Source organism: Myotis nattereri, assembly GCF_964212035.1.
Source record: "Myotis nattereri genome assembly, chromosome: 5".
NCBI lineage: Eukaryota > Metazoa > Chordata > Mammalia > Chiroptera > Vespertilionidae > Myotis > Myotis nattereri.
Window position 1 is genome coordinate 82,460,803 of NC_138080.1, and position 22,536 is coordinate 82,483,338.

The 22,536-nt window shown below is 42.5% G+C and overlaps 2 protein-coding genes across 3 annotated transcripts in view; both read left to right on the top strand.

Annotated features, from left to right (window-relative positions):
• Positions 1-21,969, top strand: part of LOC308520291 (protocadherin beta-5-like) — a gene marked incomplete at its 3' end in the record, with an annotated part of 44,959 nt that extends 22,990 nt beyond the window's left edge. Inside the window, exon 3 of the mRNA XM_081092787.1 lies at positions 21,883-21,969. Coding sequence (XP_080948913.1) covers positions 21,883-21,969 — 87 coding nt within the window. The remainder of the gene's footprint in view (positions 1-21,882) is intronic.
• Positions 95-13,331, top strand: LOC308518985 (protocadherin beta-17-like; the record flags this gene model as incomplete). 2 transcript variants are annotated; one of them, XM_081090857.1, is made up of 2 exons in its annotated part: positions 105-730; positions 11,561-13,331. In XM_081090857.1, 2 exons carry the CDS (start codon positions 105-107, stop codon positions 13,329-13,331), a joined length of 2,397 nt encoding a protein of 798 aa, XP_080946983.1. The 2 variants fall into 2 exon arrangements, with proteins under 2 accessions (XP_080946984.1, XP_080946983.1); XM_081090858.1 differs by lacking the exon at positions 11,561-13,331 and having other exon boundaries at positions 95-7,831.
• Positions 21,970-22,536: the final 567 nt, after the last annotated feature.

The following is a 22,536-nucleotide window of genomic DNA, read 5'->3' on the forward strand; positions in this document are numbered from 1 at the left end:
CAATGTTAGGAACTGACTCGAGATTTTTGAACTAAGATAGCAGAGTTGGCTGCCAAGCAATCATTTTGTGATTTCATACTGGATCGTTTGGACAAGGAGGAAGGATGGAGACGCCGCTCCCCAAAGCGCCCCGGAAAAGGCAAGTGACCGCCATTATTATTCTATTACTATTGTGGGAGGCGGGCGGTGCGACCCTTAACTATTCCGTTCTAGAAGAGAGGGAGAGCGGCTCTTTTGTGGCCAACCTCGCAAAAGATCTGGGTCTGGGCTTAGGGGAGCTGGCCGCGCGTGGCGCCCGGATTCTATCCAAAGGGAACAGACAGCATTTGCAGCTCGAGCAGAAGAGTGGGTATTTGCTCCTCCAAGAAAAATTGGACCGGGAAGAGTTGTGTGGTGACACGGATCCGTGCATACTGCATTTCCAAGTGTTACTGAAAAACCCGCTGCAGTTTATTCAAGGGGAACTCCAGCTCCGAGATGTAAATGACCATGCCCCAGAATTCTTGGGACAGGAAGTCCTCCTGAAAATCCCGGAAAGCAGCCAGCCCGGGACTGCCATTCCTTTGAAAACAGCTCAGGATTTAGACGTGGGCAGCAACACCGTTCAGAACTACACCATTAGCACCAACCCGCATTTCCACCTGTTCACTCGCAGTCACAGCGATGGCAGGAGATACCCCGAGCTGGTGCTGGACAAAACACTGGACCGTGAAGAGCAGTCAGAGCTCAGGTTAACCCTCACGGCGCTGGATGGTGGGTCGCCGCCCAGGACTGGGACTACCCAGGTTGTCGTTGCGGTCCTGGACATAAATGACAACGCCCCTGAGTTTGCTCAGCTGCTCTATGAGGTGCAGGTCTCAGAGAACAGCCCTGTGGGCTCCCTGGTCATCACCGTCTCCGCTAGAGATTTAGATGCCGGGACCCATGGCGAGCTCTCCTACTCGTTTTTCCAATCATCAAATCAAGCCACTCAGGTGTTTGAAATAAACGCAGTCACAGGAGAACTTCGGTTAAAAAGAATGCTTGATTTTGAGGAAATTCGGTCTTACCATATGGAAATTGAGGCCTCAGACGGTGGAGGCCTTTCTGGGAAATGCACAGTAGCCATAGAAGTGGTGGATATAAATGACAACGCCCCGGAGCTGACCATGTCATTACTCATCAGTGACATCCCAGAAAACACCCCAGACACGATGGTAGCTGTTTTTGGAATTTCAGATCCAGACTCTGGAGAAAATGGCAAAATGACTTGTTTCATCCAAGACCATCTCCCCTTCCGACTGAAACTTACTGTAGACAATTTCTACACCCTGGTAACAGAAGGAGCGCTGGACAGAGAGAATCAGGCTGAGTACAACATCACCATCACCGTCACCGACATGGGGACCCCCAGGCTGAAAACCCAGCACAACATAACGGTGCTGGTCTCTGACGTCAACGACAACGCCCCCGCCTTCACCCAAACCGCCTACACCCTGTTCCTGCGCGAGAACAACAGCCCCGCCCTGCACATCGGCAGCGTCAGCGCCACAGACAGGGACGCGGGCGCCAACGCCCAGCTCACCTACTCGCTGCTGCCGCCCCGCGACCCGCGGCTGCCCCTGGCCTCGCTCGTGTCCATCAACGCGGACAACGGCCACCTGTTCGCCCTGAGGGCGCTGGACTTCGAGGCGCTGCAGGCGTTCGAGTTCCGCGTGGGCGCCACGGACCGCGGGTCGCCCGCGCTGAGCAGCCAGGCGCTGGTGCGCGTGCAGGTGCTGGACGCCAACGACAACGCGCCCTTCGTGCTGTACCCGCTGCAGAACGGCTCTGCGCCCTGCACCGAGCTGGTGCCCAGGGCGGCCGAGCCGGGCTACCTGGTGAGCAAGGTGGTGGCGGTGGACGCAGACTCGGGCCAGAACGCCTGGCTGTCGTTCCAGCTGCTCAAGGCCACGGAGCCCGGGCTGTTCGGCGTGTGGGCGCACAATGGCGAGGTGCGCACGGCGCGGCTGCTGAGCGAGCGCGACGCGGCCAAGCACCGGCTGCTGGTGCTGGTCAAGGACAATGGCGAGCCCGCGCTGTCGGCCAGCGTCACGCTGCACGTGCTGCTGGTGGACGGCTTCTCGCAGCCCTACCTGCCGCTGCCCGAAGCGGCGGCCGACCCGGCGCAGGCCGACCCGCTGACCGTGTCCCTGGTCATCGCGCTGGCGTCGGTGTCGTCGCTGTTCCTGTGCTCGGTGCTGGCGTTCATCGCGGTGCGGCTGTGCAGGCGGAGCAGGGCCGCCTGGGCGGGTGGCTGTCCGGTGCCTGAGGGCCACCTTCCGGGCCACCTGGTGGACGTCAGCGGCACGGGGACCCTGTCCCAGAGCTACCAGTATGAGGTGTGTCTGATGGGAGGCTCCGGATCAAATGAGTTCAAATTCTTGAAGCCTATTATCCCTAACCTCCTACCCCAAGGCACTAATGAAGAAATAGAGGAAAATGCCACCTTCCAGAATAACTTCGGATTCAATTAGGAATCGCATCATGATGCAGTGTCTTTTGTAATATCTTTAGTTCCTCCAGGTACAGAGTTTGAGAGCCTCATGGACAAGAATCCTAACTTTAAGTATAGCCTGGATTTCCCTTTGGGGTGTCAGTGGAGTGGGGACCAGTATGAGGTGTGTCTGAACAGAAGCTTAGGAAACAGCGAGTTCATGTTCCTCAATCCAACTGTTGGCAAGTTTATGGGTGAAGGGGCTGGTAGGGACACCAAGGAAAACTCTAACTTTACAAATAATTTTGAGTTCAATCAGGAATCTCATCTTGAAAAGACCTGATAAATGATAATATACATCCGGGTATTTCCCAACCCTTGCATTCACAGAAAGGGCTTACATATTCACACATTCATGATTGTTGCCATATTTATAGTTATTGCAACCTGTTGAAGTATTTCATATTCTGAATCTCTAGGTGTTTTTGTTGTTTTGTCAGGTTTCCCCCCCCCTCACATTTTGCATGATCCTACAATAGCAGAGCTCTGGTGTTTCTCGGGATTTCGGGGTAAGATTTTTGGAAGTTACAAATGTTTTCAGATTCCTGATATTTTAGCTTGTTCACTGATATATTGTTATAAGAGAATTGTGTTTAATGATTATCATCAGCATGAGTCTAGCTAAGGTAAATGATGGCTTTTAGTTTTAAAAATAATTTTCATTTTTGCAAAAATTACTGTGACCTTGTAAATTATTTGATTCCTGTAATGTTGTTTCAAAAACACTGCCGTAGTTTTTCAAATGAACTAATATTTTAGCTGAGTTGAGTGTTTTCTTTCAAAATTGAGAGCATTTAGTTAGACCACCTGCTATAATTTTAAATGACTCAATTCCTGTTAAATAGAAAAAAGTAGAAAAATATTGGTAGACTTATGATTACCTTTTTATAATAAATGGTTTTGAGTATGTAAATGATTCTCATCTTTTAATATACACATGATTCAAATATATTCAATAAGAAAGAAGAAAGCAAATTAACATCATTATTCCAGCACTCAAAAGCAGTTGTTAATATTAAGTCAACATCATTCTAAAAATATTTCTATGATTTAATATAAGTTAATAGATGGAAACAGTACTGTAAACTGGACCTATAATGCATGGCTAGCTCTATAATGAAAACACTCAGATTTTATTTGCATATAATGAGACTGTAGAACTCATTATATGAAACTATAGAACTTGCTTGAGCTTAATTAAATAATCCCTATAAGGTTAAAAACAATATTAATATATTAACGTAATTTAACTGCCTGCTTTAAAATGAACAAGTCAAACCTTACACTTTTACCCTCTTCTCACCTTATTTTAGACTTTTTATTATACTAGTATATATGCATATAACACATAAAATGTATATTAAAAGGGTAATTCTCATAATTGTTTAGACATTTTATGCTGTAGACATTTGTTATACGGTGCTACAAACTTTTAAATATTACTCAAGTCTGTACAGATGTAACACCTTTTGAAGCATTTTACTGTGTTTCCATGATATTTACTTCCATATTTCTAAATAATATGCTTATAAAATGCTTTCATTCAAATTTTAGATATTATCCATTTACTTTTCTTTAGGGGCACGTACACACACATATACATACTTGCACATTTTTCTACCCATTCATCTCTCATAGGAATATTATATAAAATTCTGTTTTAATAGTGTTTATATAATTACGACTATGGAAATATTGCTTACAATTGAACCTCATGATGTACTGAGATTTTGTTTCTTTTCTTTGACTCATTTTCGCTTTACTTTCAATGTATAGATTTTTAACTTATCCCTATACTTTCTAAAGTCTAAAACTCCTCATTGTATTATTAAACTCACCAAGAAATCTCTCAGTTCCATTATTTTTTCTTGGAGCCATCCTGGAGCTATCCAGACTCCTGCTCAATTGTATATTATTTGCTCTGTAGACCTGTTGTATAGCTGGCAGTTTGGAACTCGCTTTATCCATCATTCTGGGAATTTCTTTTGTCTCCTGAACTTAATTTCATTTTCTGGACTTTATGTCTTCCTCCTTTTTGGTTTACTGCCTTGAGTTCTGAAGACTATTTGGTAATACATTTATTAATTTTTTGAACATGTGAAAATTTCAGATGTTAGAAAATCAAATTTTTATTTTGTTTGGTATAGAATTTTAAGTTAGGAATTATTTGCTGCTAGTATTTTGAAGGCATTCCTTGACTTGTCTCTCTGCTGTTTACTTTTCTCCCATTTGTTTTGTCTTTATAGGTCCATTTATTTTAAATTTTTGCTCTCTATTGCTTAGATGAGGTTTCAGGAGGGAATTGAGATAAATTGGTCTGCCCAAACAGGAATGAAACGCAGTCTTCACTGTTATTTTATCCCAGCTTTCCCAGACCTCAGTCATTTCTATTTTTTCATCCTTTGGTTTGCTGTATTTCATCAGATGTAGTTCTTTAAAGGAGAGAGAGAGAGAGAGAGAGAGAGAGAGAGAGAGAGAGAGAGAGAGAGAGAGAGAGAGAGGGAGAGATGAGGGAGGAGACTGGTTGCCTTCCATACACTCCCAATCAGAGGATAAAACCCAGGGCAACCTGGGTATGTGCCCTGACCCAGAATCAAACCTTCCACCTTTTGGTGTATGGGGCATGCTCCAACGAACTGAGACGCACCAGCAGGGCGACATGCTGTATGTCTTAAATTCTCACATACGTGAGAAGTACAATTTTTCTGGGAATAAAATTTTTCAGTCAACTTTCTTTTCCTCATAGATTTGTTGACATTAAATATTACATTAGTCATTTCATCATAGTTTCTCTATATTTTTCTATAAGTAGGCTATATTTCATTCTTAAGTAGTTCTTTTCAATAAGCTCTCATGAATGCTAATGAAATGTTTTATGATTTTTTTCCCCATTTGCTGCATTGTTTTCTTTATATTTGACCAACATCTTAGCTAGGTATAAAATTATTGAGCCATAATTTCTTTCCTTCAGAACCTGGTAGAGATTTCCATTGTATTCTAGTATTAAATGTTGATGAGGATTAAGTTTGAAGCCCATTTTCATTACCTATAGGTTACTTATTTTCTATTTTTAAACTTCATTGTCTTTCTCAGGTTATGTCTTGATTTTGATAATTTTGTATCACTTTTTTTCTGGAACTCAGTGTACCCTTTCAGTCTGTTTCACACAGGTATTTTTCAAGTATGTCATTTGTTTATTTATATCTACTATGTATAACTGGTTTCTAAATCTGATACTTCCAATATGTGAAGTTTGTGTGGGTCAATTTTTGCTGCATTGTTTCTGATTCTTCTTATTCATGTTGTCTTTATTTTTTTGCAACTTATATGGTTGATTACCCTTAAATATTTATTTGTAAGGTGTCCTCAAAGCCTAGGCTGTATGGTCCAGATTTTCAGTAGTTTCGGCCAGGATTCTAGAAACACTATCAGTAGGGGACCACCACAAACCAAATTTATGGTTTGAGGTTCCTTGAAACTCAATTTATGAATATTCAAAATACAAACACACGTGAGGACCAAACCTAGGCACAAATTCCCAGGCATGGTTTCTTTTCTTTTTCTTCTGCTCTACTTAACACCAGGGATCCTTCTATGTAATTCCCTGGAGTTGGAGGAAGGGGTCAGGTTTAGATTTGTTGGTGTTATACTGCTTTTATATTGTTGATGTAGCCCTGTGGGGCCCTTTAAAATGGGGAGGGTCTTCCCATAATATGCTGCACCTTTGGTTGGCCTTGAGCCTTGATTTATATTTCTTTAACCCCAAATAGCTTCAGGTCAAAGCTTGATGGCAAATATTTTCAAAAGCTCTGTGGGCTTGTTATCCTGACACACTGTTTACCCATATTATAGGCTTTCATAAATAAAATGGGCACCCTCACCAAGTGGTTCAGTTGGTTGGAGAATCATCCCATACACCAAAAAGGTTGTGGGTTTGATTCATGGCACATACCTAGGATGCTAGTGATCCCCATGAGGGTCAGGGCACATATTGGAGTTTTGCACCCCCCCTCTCTTCCTCTCTCTCTCTCTCTCTCTCTCTCTCTCTCTCTTTCTCTCTCTTTCTCTGATCAACAAACATATCCTTGGTTCAGGATGTTTTTAAAGTTTTAAAAGGAAATAGAATAGATACAGATACTATACGTGCTTGGGAAGCATCATTGATTCAAAGGGTCTTGTCCCAGCAATTGAATTTATTACTTTATTGCTTTGAGGGCTAAGCTTTCAGTAAAAAAAGAACTCTTTTGGCTACAAAACACACCACCAATATGAAGAAATAAAATCATACGCTCTGCTAATAACTAATTAAATCAATTTATTTGACTCTATCTGTTTCTACTGGCAATAGGGGCTACAGGTGTGATCTGAGTGGGTATGATATATACTACTAATTTTACTCAAATATATGTCTCCTCCCCTTATTTATTACAAATATACCTCCAACATGTTAGCTGCCTATGTGGATATGTGTGTTATAGATTATATTTCCCAACCACTGTTGTGAGTGGGAGTGGTCTTGTAACTAAGTTACAGCCAGAGAGAGATACTAAGCCCTAGTGCCATGGAATACTTCATGAACGAAGTCTTTAAAAGGAAGGTGCAGTCTTTGCTTTCTCCTATTTGTTAGTCTGGATAGAAATTTAATGGCTGGATATTAGACAGTTATCTTGGACTATGAGGTGAAGGCCATGTTCTGAAGATGGTAAAGCAACAAGATGGAGCAAGACTGGGTCCCAGATATCATGGAGCGCAATTCAGCCACTAGTTTTCTTTTATGAGAGAAAAATAAAATTCTATGTCGTGTAAGCTATTGTTGTTATGGGCTTGTCTATAGCTTCAGGCTGAAATTATATAGAACATATTCATATGTAGAAATTACATAGAATGTAATTCTAGCTGATATAGTAAGCTTTTAATAAAGTGATATTTAAGTTAAGAACCAAAGAATGAACAGAGAAATTGTGAGACTTACATGCATATTTTAGAAATCAAGGTTTATTGAGAACAGGCAAAGCAAACAACTAAAGATTTAAGAATAAACTACCTGCTATTAATAACAGGTGAGAAAAGAAGTTATTGCATCTAAGAAATAAGTACAGAAAGAGGGCTCTTGTAAAGTATGAATGTAATAAATGGAAGTTTTAATAGAAGGGCTTGAAGACAGAATTAAGAAAATATCCCAGGCAATATTGCAAGAGTATTTAAAAATATCAAACAGGAGAGGAAAAAAAACACAAAAAAATAAGAGTCCATAGCAGAGGTCCAACATCTGAATTGTAGTAATTCCAAAAAAAAAAAAAAAAAAAAGCAGAAGAATTTCAATGAAGTAATTCAAGAAAATGTCTAAGAGCTGTAGGATATTAGTTTCCTAGTTGAAAGAATTTACCAATTTTCCTGTACAATGGATGAAAATAAGCTCAAACCAAGACATGTCAGTGATAAATTTGGACAGTGACAACATACTACAAAAAGAAATAAAAATACAGTACACATATAAAATATATAAAATACCATTCACTTTCGACTTTTTTTTTTCACTTTCGACTTCTTTTTTTTTTTTTAATATATTTTATTGATTTTTTACAGAGAGGAAGGGAGAGAGATAGAGAGTTAGAAACATCGATGAGGGAGAAACATCGATCAGCTGCCTCCTGCACATCTCCCACTGGGGATGTGCCCGCAACCCAGGTACATGCCCTTGACCGGAATCGAACCTGGGACCTTTCAGTCCGCAGGCCGACGCTCTATCCACTGAGCCAAACCGGTTTCGGCTCGACTTCTTAATAAAGACATTGATTTAAGGGGCTTATTGACAAAATATTTTTAAATTATGAAAATTATTTTCAACCTAAAACTCTATAATCAGTCAAACTTCCAATCAAGTTTGAGGGTAAAGTTAGCATAATTTAATACACTTCAGGTCACAACATAATTTAACTCTCATCTACCATTCTCTGGAAACTACTGGATGATCTTAAAATGAATGGGTAATTTAAGAGAGAGGAAGTCTGAAGAAAAAGAAAGAGGATCAAAAACAGAATAGAGGTGAAATGAATCTCTAGGTGATGCTGAAGGGTGATCCCAAGATGACAGTTGTGCATCAAATATAGACCAGTCCATGTTGGATGTGTCTGTGACAGGCATTTTGGAGGATATCATCAAGTCCCCTGGCACATATTAATTGGATGAAACTATTGGATGATGTGACCTATTAAAGCTCCCAAATAAACAAACAAAAGAAGAAGAAATAAAATCCTAGAAAAAGGAGATCCAACCAGAATAAAAGGCAAAGAAAAATTCCAAGAATGATAACAAAGGGAAATCCCAGAGTGATAGCTGTGCAGCAGATGTACATACCACCCACCCAATTTAAGGGAAAATTCATATTTTGGGAGATATTGGAATGACCATGTGCAAAATTGTACTGAGAGGCAGTTAGAAGTGTGAAAATAATACATTATATATATAAAGAAAACCAAGTAAATGAAAAAGCAAAGCAATTGTTAACCTCAAGAAAAAAGTGAGAAAAAATATACCTAAGACACAGCAATGCTCTTATAATGATACTGAGAGTGAAAGAAGACATTAAAGTTCCTTGAAAGTGTATAAGAGCTAAAACAGAACCCAACATAATAGAGTCAACTGGTAATGTCTAAAATGAATTAATCAAAATATAGCAGAATACAGATTAATAGGACAAGAAATAACTAAAAGTTAAAATTGGCTGTCTATTGGAAACAGAACAGGAAAGTGAGGAGGAAAGAGGCAGAAAACTATTGTATTTTATTATACGTCTCTTAGTACTATTAGATTTTTGACCCAAGGTTATGTATTATTTTGAAGAAGTGAGTTTTAAAAGATAAGTAAATAGATACCTTGAAACTCTCCCTATGAATAAAAATGAGATAAAATACTAAACATTACTAATAAGAATAGGGATATATGTAAAGATAAATAACATAATGAAGGCATAATAAACTTAAGTGGTTTTTAAATGGCTTTAAAAATAAAATACAAATTACTTTTAAAGAAAACAAAGCCTGTATGGAGTAATAACCAAAGTAAAATGGAAAAGAGTCAGATCTACCATGAGTGAACCCACCAAACCCAGCCCATTTAAGGGCAAGTTGTCATTAAGCATGTAGAAACAGATGGTATGAATATAAAAACTAATCTGTTGCAAAAAAATGGGAGGGAAATCTTCCATACCCATTCTATAAGGCTGGATATTTTAACACCAAAACCACAGATGTTAAACACACATTCATGCATATACAGAACAACATGGGCCAGAAAAATCCTAAAACACTGTTGACACATCAAATTCATGTTTGCACGAAAGCAATAATATGTCATGGATAACTGTCTTTATATCAAGAACTCAAGAATTAAAAAGTTAAAGAATAAAGGTACAATTTCAACACATGTCAAAAATTTCTTTAAAATATGAAACCATAAAGAAAAAGAAGAAAACTTTCTTGATCGAAAAAGGAGCATTTACCCCAAGTAGAGATCAACCATCATAGCTAAAATTGAAATAATAGGAGCACTTTCACAAAAGTAAGAATGAACTACTTGCTATTGTTAATTTGAAGAGTATTCATTGCATATCCTTGGAGATGCTGGCCATTGAAATTATATGTGAACAATAATTTAAATTATATTATTACTTAAAGTGGGTGTAGGGTGAAGGTTGGGGTACAGAATGTGTTCCAGAAAATATCCTGGGTAAAGAGTAAAACCAAAAAGGATTATTGAATTCACAAAAAAAAAACTGGAAAAAAGGCCCGTTACTCTGCAGTATGAACAGCACCACTGTTACGCAGTTAACAAATAAAGGTTGACTTTTTGATGAATTCTTCATTTTCATATATAATCTTTACTATCAGTTTTAAAAGCGGGAGAAGGTTTTTTTAGGATCTACTCCTGATGAGAATTCAGAGTTTAATTTCATGCCCCCAGATTAAGAAAAACATCTATTTTTTCTATGAATTCAGATTATAAGAGGGAAGGATGATTAAGCACTTACTAGCATTACTGTGACCATTTGAGGAAAACGATGGAATGAAGCAGCAAAGACCCTGGGGAACATACTCCTGCTGGTCTTTTAACCCGCCATCTTTTTGCTCTATTCTTGAAAAACGGGAATAACGTCCACAAAACGCAAGGTGGCGCTGCTGGCTAAAAAGAGGAAAAATACTCGCTTAAAGGGTGTTGCCAATTCCATTGTTAATAGAAAATCTGGCCAGTCAGAAAGGAAGAGGAAAGGACACCTTGGTAACAGGAGTTGGGGGAAGTGGGGATCCCTCCCCACAAGCATTGCTATTAGAAGCTCATTTCTAAGGATTCCGTTGCTGCCATTCTGAAAGCTGCTTGGGGCCGAGTGACAGTGGTTTTTGAAAGACTGATTAAAAGAAGAATGGAGGCCAGAGTGGAGCGTGCGGCGCAGAAAAGGCAAGTCCTACTTCTTTGTGTGTTTCTGGGAGTGTCTTGGGCTGGTGCTGAACCGCTTCGGTATTTTGTGGCGGAGGAAACCGAGAGAGGCACCTTTCTGGCCAACCTAGCAAACGACCTGGGGTTGGGGGTGGGGGAACTTTCAGCTCGGGGATCTAGGATCGTTTCAGATCAGAACATGCAATTTTTACTACTCAATCCGCTTACTGGTGATTTACTTCTAAATGAGAAATTAGACCGAGAGGAACTGTGCGGCTCCACAGAGCCCTGCGCGCTGCCTTTCCAGTTGTTGCTGGAAAAGCCTTTGCAGATTTTCCGTGCTGAACTGTGGGTCAGAGACATCAACGATCATTCTCCAGTGTTTCTAGATAGAGAGATTCCCTTGAAAATATCAGAAAGCACCACCCCAGGGGCCGCATTTCTCCTAGAAAGGGCGCAGGACTCAGATGTTGGAACCAACAACTTGAGAAACTATACCGTCAGCGCCAATGCCTATTTCCATGTTAATGTGCATGATAACGGGGAGGGGCCTATCTATCCGGAATTAGTGCTGGACCGAGTGCTAGATCGAGAGGAGGTGCCTGAGCTCAGTTTAACCCTCACCGCCCTGGATGGCGGCTCTCCGCCCAGATCCGGGACCGCCCTCGTGCGCATCCAGGTGGTGGACATAAATGACAACGTCCCTGAGTTTGCACAGTCGCTCTACAAGGTGCAGGTGCCAGAGGACAGCCCTGTTGGCTCCCTGGTTGTCTCCGTGTCAGCTAGAGATTTAGACACCGGAAGTTACGGGGAAATAGTCTATGCATTTTTTTATGCCACTGAAAGAATTCTCAAAACGTTTCAAATCAATTCAACATCTGGCAATCTTCACCTTAAAGCCGAATTAAACTATGAGGAAATGCAAACTTACACACTAACTATTCAGGCCAAGGATGGTGGAGGGCTTTCTGCGAAATGTACCGTGGTGGTCCACGTAACAGACATCAATGATAACGCACCGGAACTACTCATGTCATCGCTTACAAGCTCCATCGCAGAAAACTCAGCCGAGACTATTGTGGCTGTTTTTAGAATTAGAGACAAAGATTCAGGTAACAATGCAAAGATGGTGTGCTCCATCCAAGAGGATCTCCCCTTCGTCCTGAAGCCATCAGTAGAAAATTTCTACACCCTGGTAACAGAGAGACCGCTGGACAGGGAGAGCAGAGCCCAGTACAACATCACCATCACCGTCACTGACTTGGGGACCCCCAGGCTGAAAACCCAGCACAACATCACCCTGCTGGTGTCCGACGTCAACGACAACGCCCCCGCCTTCACCCAAACCGCCTACACCCTGTTCCTGCGCGAGAACAACAGCCCCGCCCTGCACATCGGCAGCGTCAGCGCCACAGACAGGGACGCGGGCGCCAACGCCCAGCTCACCTACTCGCTGCTGCCGCCCCGCGACCCGCGGCTGCCCCTGGCCTCGCTCGTGTCCATCAACGCGGACAACGGCCACCTGTTCGCCCTGAGGGCGCTGGACTTCGAGGCGCTGCAGGCGTTCGAGTTCCGCGTGGGCGCCACGGACCGCGGGTCGCCCGCGCTGAGCAGCCAGGCGCTGGTGCGCGTGCAGGTGCTGGACGCCAACGACAACGCGCCCTTCGTGCTGTACCCGCTGCAGAACGGCTCTGCGCCCTGCACCGAGCTGGTGCCCAGGGCGGCCGAGCCGGGCTACCTGGTGAGCAAGGTGGTGGCGGTGGACGCAGACTCGGGCCAGAACGCCTGGCTGTCGTTCCAGCTGCTCAAGGCCACGGAGCCCGGGCTGTTCGGCGTGTGGGCGCACAATGGCGAGGTGCGCACGGCGCGGCTGCTGAGCGAGCGCGACGCGGCCAAGCACAGGCTGCTGGTGCTGGTCAAGGACAATGGCGAGCCCGCGCTGTCGGCCAGCGTCACGCTGCACGTGCTGCTGGTGGACGGCTTCTCGCAGCCCTACCTGCCGCTGCCCGAAGCGGCGGCCGACCCGGCGCGGGCCGACCCGCTGACCGTGTCCCTGGTCATCGCGCTGGCGTCGGTGTCGTCGCTGTTCCTGTGCTCGGTGCTGGCGTTCATCGCGGTGCGGCTGTGCGGGCGGAGCAGGGCCGCCTGGGCGGGTGGCTGTCCGGTGCCTGAGGGCCACCTTCCGGGCCACCTGGTGGACGTCAGCGGCACTGGGACCCTGTCCCAGAGCTACCAGTATGAGGTGTGTCTGACGGGAGGCACAGGGGCCAGCGAGTTCAAGTTTCTGAAGCCTATTGTGCCCATTTCCCAGGGCCATTACCCTGGGGCACAAGTAGAAGAAAACCCTGACTTCAAGAATGACTTCAGTTTTAGTATTCAGTGACCATAATTGTTTATCTTATTCCAGCTTCTTCAATTGGTAAATTCAAGGTGATGATTTATTTTTTGCACCTATTATGTATTTTTAAATTATACTAAGCTTCCTTGCAAATTTTCTTACATTATTCCTTTCTTTTAAATAATGGTATTTTATCATTTCTTTATTACTATAAAAGATGAGTGGTCCTAAAACTTGCCTCTCAAAAACTGATGAAGTTAATAGTTGTACAAATCCTTGTTCTGGGATAGCTTTAGAATGTATTAGGAGAAAACAGTGAAACATTAATTCTATATATATAATTGACTTTGTTTTATTGAGATTTTTTTGTTAGTTTTTAATTATTGGTTATATAAGAGAAGTTATGCACTAACACTCACGGGGAAGTATGCCTAACCAGGAAGAAAAGAGAACTGGCCTCATGAGAATTTGGCTCATTTTATTCTGCTCGACTAGTACTATCTTTGATATTGTTTTCTCTTAAAATGTTATATTTACTATGCTTCCTTTCATTAATATACCTCTGTTAGTTTTAATTTCATTATTTTAATTACTTTTCATTTTGTTTCATTGATGTTCGAAGGAGGGGGAAAGCTACCCAGTGTTTATCCAGTGAGATGAAATAGCAAAGCAGCAAATTTGGCTTTTCCCATTTGAGAAACATTGAGTAGCCATGACAAAAAATACACTGGCCAGCCAATATCCATTCATTTTTTCTAGTTTCTAACAGATCCTAAATTCCACTTAGGGCATTAGTTTGCTTATTCAAAAGAACACATTTTGCCAACCTCCTTGGCAGGTACAATGGAGATTTGACTAGGTTTTAGTCAATGAGATGTATATACAAATGTTGTAGAAGACTTCTAAGAAAGCTGTTTAAAGGAAGAGTCATTTGGGTAGGGGTCCCTTTTGTCCTTCTCTAGTCCTTGCATCTTAGAATGCGTAAGTCATGGTTGGAACACAGTCGTCCATGTTGGATCATAAAGCAACAATAAGAATGGAAATAATGAATGAAGACAGTCAGTATAGAATAAACTTTAAGGAGATGAGGGCCCCTGATGATCACAGAGCCATTATGTCATCCTTGGAATGCCTGCTTCTGAACTTTTTTTTTTACTTGTGAAATAAAGGAACTTCTATCTCATTTAAGCTACCATCATCATTTTAGTTTTGTGGTACCTCCAGTGAAATCCAACCCTAATGCTTTAACATTAAGATTTTTCATTAAAATATTACATAATAAGTGAAATGCACAGATCTTAACTGAATAGTCTGAGCTAACCGATCTGTTTTAAGTTCTTAATTTTGAATTATAATTTAATTAAAAGTAGTGTATAGAGTGCTTTACATGAATTACCTTTTTAATCTTCTACCAAACCTTAAAGCAGTTGGCATATTGTCCCCTCCTTTACATATGAGAAGCTGAAGCTAAGAAAAGTTAAGTAACTTGTTCACAAGTCTGAGTAATAAAAGAAATTTTTTCTAATCTATTCTAAGTGTACTTGAATTGAATGCCCCAGTTTTTAACCCATGTGTTATATATTATGGCAGGTATTTACTAGTAGCATTGTCTTCCTAAGAAAGTGAAATCCATCTATTCCATGAACTGAACTCCTATGTAGAAATGTAACTTTTGGTTCATAGTTTGTGTGTGTTTCAATGCCACACTGCTCTGGACCAATAAACTCAAAGTTCTTGTGGAAACGCTGACCTCTCTAAGCTAGGTCAGACAGCACAATTGATCTTCACCATAAATGAATCAGCCCAAAATGTCTTCCTGTACATTCTCAACATGTCACATTTATTATTGCAGAGATTAATGCCCTAAATAGAGACTAGAAGTGTCCTATGGTTGTATTTCTTGTACTTTCCCTTCAGTCTTTTTCCATCATCCCTAAAATATATTTTTCATTTCCTTTGGAAAGTTCAAATTTGCTTTATTATATATATACTAGGACTCAGTGCACGAATTCGTGCACATTGAAAGGAACTGTGGACCATGGGCACAGGGGCCCATACTCGGCCCATACTCCATGCCCCGCCCAGCCCCTCCCACCACGGCTCTGGTCCCCTGTCTGTTGGCAGCCCTGCTTCTGCTGCTGCTGCTGCTGGCACCCACTGAGCGATTGGGGCAGGCATCATCAGCAGGTGCAAGCAGTGGTTGCTGCCCCAATCACCCTTCAGGAGCAGATGGAGGTGGAGAAGCCCGCAGGGGCGATCGGGGCCAGCAGCCTCTGCTCGCACCCACTAATGGCACCAAGCGAGCAGGACTGGCACCAGGCACCAGCAGAGGGTGCGAGTGGTGGCTCTGGCATCGGCTGTGGGTGCAAGAAGGGGCAGTGCTGGCAGCAGGTGTGAGTGTTGGGCAGTAGCATGGTGCATGGGAGCAAAGAATTTTCAGTAACCAGCAGAAGCTCACCCCGATGACAGCGACTGGTGCCCTGTCTTGGTCTGGCGCCCCTGCTCACCTGCTCCACCATCCTGACATGGCTGATCCCACCATGTTCTGCACTATGCTGCCATGTTCTTCACACACCCCCTGGTGGTCAGTGCACATCATAGTGACTGGTTTGGTTGTTCAGTTGTTCTACCGTTCAGTCTATTCGTATATTAGAGTTTTATATATATATTGATTTGTAAGTCCCTTATTTAAACTAAATATAGTGTATTCATTTTAGCATACCATTTGTTTTAAAGCAGCTGTATTCTGGCATTAATCCTAACTAAAATAATTTAAGAAAGTATAGGCAATGTTGTGGGGGAATTTTTATCACTAAGTAATTTAGAGATTCTGGAAATTTAATAGGGAAAATGTGTTAGGTTCCAGTTATTTTCTGTTAAAGTTAACCATAGATCTTTGTCAACTTCTCTTAAAAGTTTGCTGGGGGGAAAAAAGATGTCAAGGGTCATAGACACCTTTATTCTGAAAGACTGGTTTACCAGAACTGAATCAGACATTCTTCAGCATTTTCTGTGATAATATTATTCTTGTAGACTGATAAATTTTTGTTGACTCAGCTACTACATGCATGAAAATTTATGCTTGTATTATGTATTAGGTTTCCATTGTTGCTATAAAAATTACCACAAATGTAGTTGCTTAAACCAATAAAAATGTACTACCTTATAGTTCTATAGATCAGATCTCAAATATGGGTCTTACTGGGCTAAAATCAAGGTGTTAGCAGAAATACATTCTTTTCTTATGGCTCTCGAGCAGCGGTTCTCAACCTGTGGGTCGCGACCCCTTTGGGGGTCGAACGACCCTTTCACAGGGGTCGTCTAGGACCATTGAAAAACACATATATAATTACATATTGTTTTTGTGATTAATCACTATGCTTTAATTATGTTCAATTTGTCACAATGAAATTGGGGGTCACCACAACATGAGGAATTGTATTAAAGGGTCGTGGCATTAGGAAGGTTGAGAACCACTGGAGAATATCTAGAGGATAATCTAGAGGATAATCCATTTCTTTGTCTTTTCTAGCTTCCAGGCTGCCTACATTACTTGACTCATGACCCCATTATTTCTTCTCCAAAGTCAGGAGCTTTGTATCTCCTTAATTATTCTTTTGTAATAACACCTCCCTCTTCTGTAGTCACACCTCCCTTTGACCATAACCAGGAAAGGTTCTGTCCCACCCAGATAATCCAGGATAATTTTCCCTTTACAAGGTCCTCAATTTATTTGCATCTGTGAAATCTCTTTTGTTATGAAATATAACAGATTTACAAATTTTGGGAATTAGGCTGTGGACCTCTTTGGGTGGGTGGCCATTATTCTGCCCACAACAGATGGCTGCTTGGAAGACAATTACCCAGTCTAGTAGTACCATTTGTGTTCAAATTAAGGTTTTTATACTAAGAACTTAGGCCTCATTGATTAGATGCTTTAACCCCAGACAAGATAATTAACAAACTTCTGAAAATCACTAACAAAAACACTTGAGTTGATAAAGATATCACAAATCTTTGCTGAAATTCAATTCAAATATTAGAAATGGAAAAATGGGACAATAATACAAATCTGATAAGGGACTTGTATCTAGACATATAAAGAACTCTTAAAACTCAATTATAAAAAGACAAATAACCCAGTTTAAAAATGGGTGAAGATCTGAATAGACATTCATCCAAGGAAGATATACAAATGGCCAATAAGCACATGAAAAGATGTTTAACATCATTACTCATCAGAGCAATGCAAATCAAAATCCTGAGATACAACTTCACATCCACTAGGATGGCTGGAATCAAAATGTCAGATAATAACAAGTGTTGGGAAGATGTGGAAAAATCGGAATGCTGGTGCTCTGCTGGTGGGAATGTAAAATGGTGCAGCTGCTTTGGAAAACAATCTGGCAGATCTTCAATTAAACATAGATATGTTATGTGACCTAGCAAGTCTATTCCTAGAGAAATGAAAATATACGTCCCCACAAACACTTGTATATGAGTGTTTATAGCAGCATTAGTCGTCGTGATACAAACCACATGCAGAAATAAATTGTATATTATTTAAAAAGTAGAAACAACTCAAATGTCCATCAACAGAGGAATGGATAGTAAAAATGTGATGTATCTATACAGAGGTATATTAATATTATCATGCTGCAAAAATGGACAAAGTACTGACGCATGCTACAACTTGGATGAATCTTGAAAACATGCTAAGTGGAAGAAGCCAGTCAAAAAAAGTCCACATATTGTTTTATTCCATTCTATGAAAGTCCAGAATAGAAAAGTCAGAAAGTAAATTAGTGGTTGATTAGGACTTGGGGCAGAAGGATGAAGGAATAGGGAGATGATAGCTGAAATTTATGGTGTTTTTGAGGTAATGAAATGTTATAAAATTGACTCTGGTAAAGAATCCATTACTCTCTGAATATACTAAAAGCCACTGAATAGGTAAATAGGTAAATTTTATGGAATGTGAATTATATCTCATTAAAGCTGTTTTATATTCATATTATCAGAAGTTTGAAAGCTTTACATATTTAAAACTAGTCCCGCTTACATTTCATAACAAACAGAAAAACTAAATCAGAGAGTTGGTGGTGCTTTTAATTTCAGTTTTGAAATTCTTTCAAAGAAATACATTTTAGCATTTCTGTTCCAAGACATTTTTTCTAAATGCTCTAGAAAAGACTTTTTAGTCATTAACAGTGCTACACATATGTGTATGTATGCATACACAAATACATGCACAAGCACAGCCTACCTCTTTTGGACACTTCATTGGAAAGTGTTAATGTCCATCATATAAATCTTAGGCCTTAACAAGAAAATATAAAAAAGACATTGAAGGAAAAATAATTGTTTTCTAGAAAAAAGACATTACAGCAAAGAAAAAGAGGTAGAAGAAAGTTTGTGTAATCCAACAGAATAAAAATAAAAGCATAATGACAATAAAAGAAGAATAAAACAAATTATTTGTGTCGTGATTATTAAAAAAAGAGTGAAACTTGGTAAGGTATAATCTTGAGACCTTCCTATTTGGGAAATAATTGTCCGATAATTTGAAAATTGCAGAACCTCACAGTTTTCAGGCTTAGATGTTGGGAAAAAAAGAAGTGATCAACTCTTTAGTCAAGTATTGTGTTAAACACTTTCTTTAGAACCATTTCTGGTTCGATTTTTCAGTGTACACTCATTTCTAATTCTATAATATGTACCATGAAAATATGTACTTTGAAACTGTTCCAATGTTATTTTGGAAAAATATTTGCTCCTAAATGTATCATTTTCAGCTTAAATGTTAATTAAGTTATTTTATTTAATCATTATTCCTCAACAGCTTTGTACCTCCTGTGCAACAACACAGAATTCTATCTGAACACACAAAAAACACATAACAAGTTCTATGTTAACACACAAAAAACACACGAAGCTAAAACTCAGTGTTTAATGTTACAGAACACAATTTGTTTTATACATGAGGAGAATTTTGTATCCAATGTTAAACCAGAAAGTGTAAGACTTAGTGAGAACGCGTGGTGGCGCTGCAGGTTAAATGATGGGAAATGGAATTGGCTGCGCAGCTCGGATATCCAGTCAAACAGTTTCTCACTGCCGGGAGGGAAGCTAAGGAATAGCCTTCTCAGCCAGAGCAAAAGTGAGTGTGAAACCTAAAAACTCTATTTCCGGCATCGTTTTGCCGTTCTGGACCGTGGGGACGGGCTGCCAGGATCTTGGGCGTGCATACCTGCAGCTCCTGCGAGCGCAATTGTCAGAAACAGCAATGGAGACTGGATGGGTGCGCAATCGGAGGCAAAGGCAAGTCCTTGTTTTCTTTGTTGTGCTGAGCATGTCTGGGGTGTGCGCCGATTTAGGGCCCTATTCAGTGATGGAAGAAACAGAGAGAGGATTCTTTGTGGGAAATCTAGGAAAAGATCTGGGGTTGGGCTTGGCGGAGATGGCCAGCCGCGGGGCCCGGATCATTTCTCAGGGGCACAAAGAGCATTTGCAGCTCAAGGTTCAGACTGGGGATTTGCTCATAAATGAGAAACTAGACCGCGAGGAGCTATGCGGTTCCACCCAGCCCTGTGTCCTACATTTCCAAGTGCTTATGGAAAACCCCTTAGAGATATTTCAGGCTGAACTAAGGGTGGAAGACATAAATGACCACTCTCCCGTGTTCACTGAAAGAGAAATGATTCTAAAAATACCGGAAAACAGTCCTCTAGGCATGGCATTCCCTCTGAGTAATGCTCTGGACTTGGACGTAGGAAGCAACAGTGTTCAGAACTATAAAATCAGCCCCAACCCCCATTTTCAAGTTTTAACCCACAATCGCAGCGATGGCAGAAAATACACGGAGCTGGTGTTGGACAAAGAGCTGGATCGGGAGGAGGAGCCTGACATCGCATTAACCCTCACAGCGCTGGATGGCGGCTCTCCGCCTCGGTATGGGACCGCCCTGGTGCGCATTGAAGTGGTGGACATCAACGATAACGCCCCTGAGTTTGGGCAGCAGCTCTACCAGGTGCATATTCCCGAGAACAGCAGCGCAGGCTCCCTGGTCGTCACACTCTCTGCCAGAGATATAGACAGCGGCGCCAATGGAAAAATAGCATACTCACTCTTTCAGCCCTCAGAAGATATTAGCAAAACTTTGGAGGTAAATCCTATGACAGGAGAAATTCGACTGAGAAAACAAGTAGATTTTGAAACAGTTCGGTCTTATGAAGTGGACATCAAGGCCACAGATGGGGGAGGTCTTTCAGGAAAATGCACTCTTCTCCTGCAGGTGGTGGATGTCAATGACAATGCCCCAGAAGTGACCGTGTCTGCACTGACCAGCCCCATCCCAGAGAACTCGCCTGAGACTGTAGTTGCTGTTTTCAGTGTTTCGGATCCTGACTCCGGAGACAATGGGAAGACGGTTTCCACCATCCAGGATGACCTTCCTTTCCTTCTGAAACCTTCCGTCAAGAACTTTTACACATTGGTAACGAAGGGAGCACTGGACAGAGAAGAGCAAGCCCAGTACAACATCACCATCACCGTCACCGACATGGGGACCCCCAGGCTGAAAACCCAGCACAACATCACCCTGCTGGTGTCCGACGTCAACGACAACGCCCCCGCCTTCACCCAAACCGCCTACACCCTGTTCCTGCGCGAGAACAACAGCCCCGCCCTGCACATCGGCAGCGTCAGCGCCACAGACAGGGACGCGGGCGCCAACGCCCAACTCACCTACTCGCTGCTGCCGCCCCGCGACCCGCGGCTGCCCCTGGCCTCGCTCGTGTCCATCAACGCGGACAACGGCCACCTGTTCGCCCTGAGGGCGCTGGACTTCGAGGCGCTGCAGGCGTTCGAGTTCCGCGTGGGCGCCACGGACCGCGGGTCGCCCGCGCTGAGCAGCCAGGCGCTGGTGCGCGTGCAGGTGCTGGACGCCAACGACAACGCGCCCTTCGTGCTGTACCCGCTGCAGAACGGCTCTGCGCCCTGCACCGAGCTGGTGCCCAGGGCGGCCGAGCCGGGCTACCTGGTGAGCAAGGTGGTGGCGGTGGACGCAGACTCGGGCCAGAACGCCTGGCTGTCGTTCCAGCTGCTCAAGGCCACGGAGCCCGGGCTGTTCGGCGTGTGGGCGCACAATGGCGAGGTGCGCACGGCGCGGCTGCTGAGCGAGCGCGACGCGGCCAAGCACAGGCTGCTGGTGCTGGTCAAGGACAATGGCGAGCCCGCGCTGTCGGCCAGCGTCACGCTGCACGTGCTGCTGGTGGACGGCTTCTCGCAGCCCTACCTGCCGCTGCCCGAAGCGGCGGCCGACCCGGCGCGGGCCGACCCGCTGACCGTGTACCTGGTCATCGCGCTGGCGTCGGTGTCGTCGCTGTTCCTGTGCTCGGTGCTGGCGTTCATCGCGGTGCGGCTGTGCGGTCGGAGCAGGGCCGCCTGGGCGGGTGGCTGTTCGGCGCCTGAGGGCCACCTTCCGGGCCACCTGGTGGACGTCAGCGGCACGGGGACCCTGTCCCAGAGCTACCAGTATGAGGTGTGTCTGACGGGAGGTACTGGGACAGATGAATTTAAATTTCTGAAGCCGATTATTCCCAATCTTCCAATCCATGACACTGGTAGGAATGTAGAGGAAAATGAGAACTTTAGGAATAGCTTTGGATTCAATATCCAATAATTTTCTTAATTTTAATTTATTATTCTTGGAATACTGAGGTATGTCAGAGGGGAGGTTCAGGGATCAGTTAAATTTGCTAAAACTAGTTATCCCCAATCTCAAATCCCAGAACATGGGGGTAGTGGAAGAAAATCCCTTCTTTTGGAATAACTTTGGGAATTAATTATTGATAGGAACCTAGTTAATAAAGACATTACCTCTAACATATTTTGTCAACTAACTAGATTGTTTTTGCCCACCACCAATAAGGTGTTTAATTTTCTCTATTTCACCCTCACTTTCCAATTTTATGCTTAACTCCAGAAGTTTTCCTTTCCTTATTCTTTGGCCCAGCGAAGTATTTTTCAATAGAATTTCAATGAATGAAATAGATTTTACCTTAAAATTGATATTATTCATTTTTTCTACCCTATAAAGTTGTTGTTGACTTTTTACATTTTTGTTCTTTTCTAGAACTTCAGTTTTTAAAATAATCTGCTGCTTGTGATCTGTACATTTATTTTCTAATACTTCTATTTTCCTTTTATTTATTATTATTTTGTTAATCCTCACCCAAGGATATTTTTT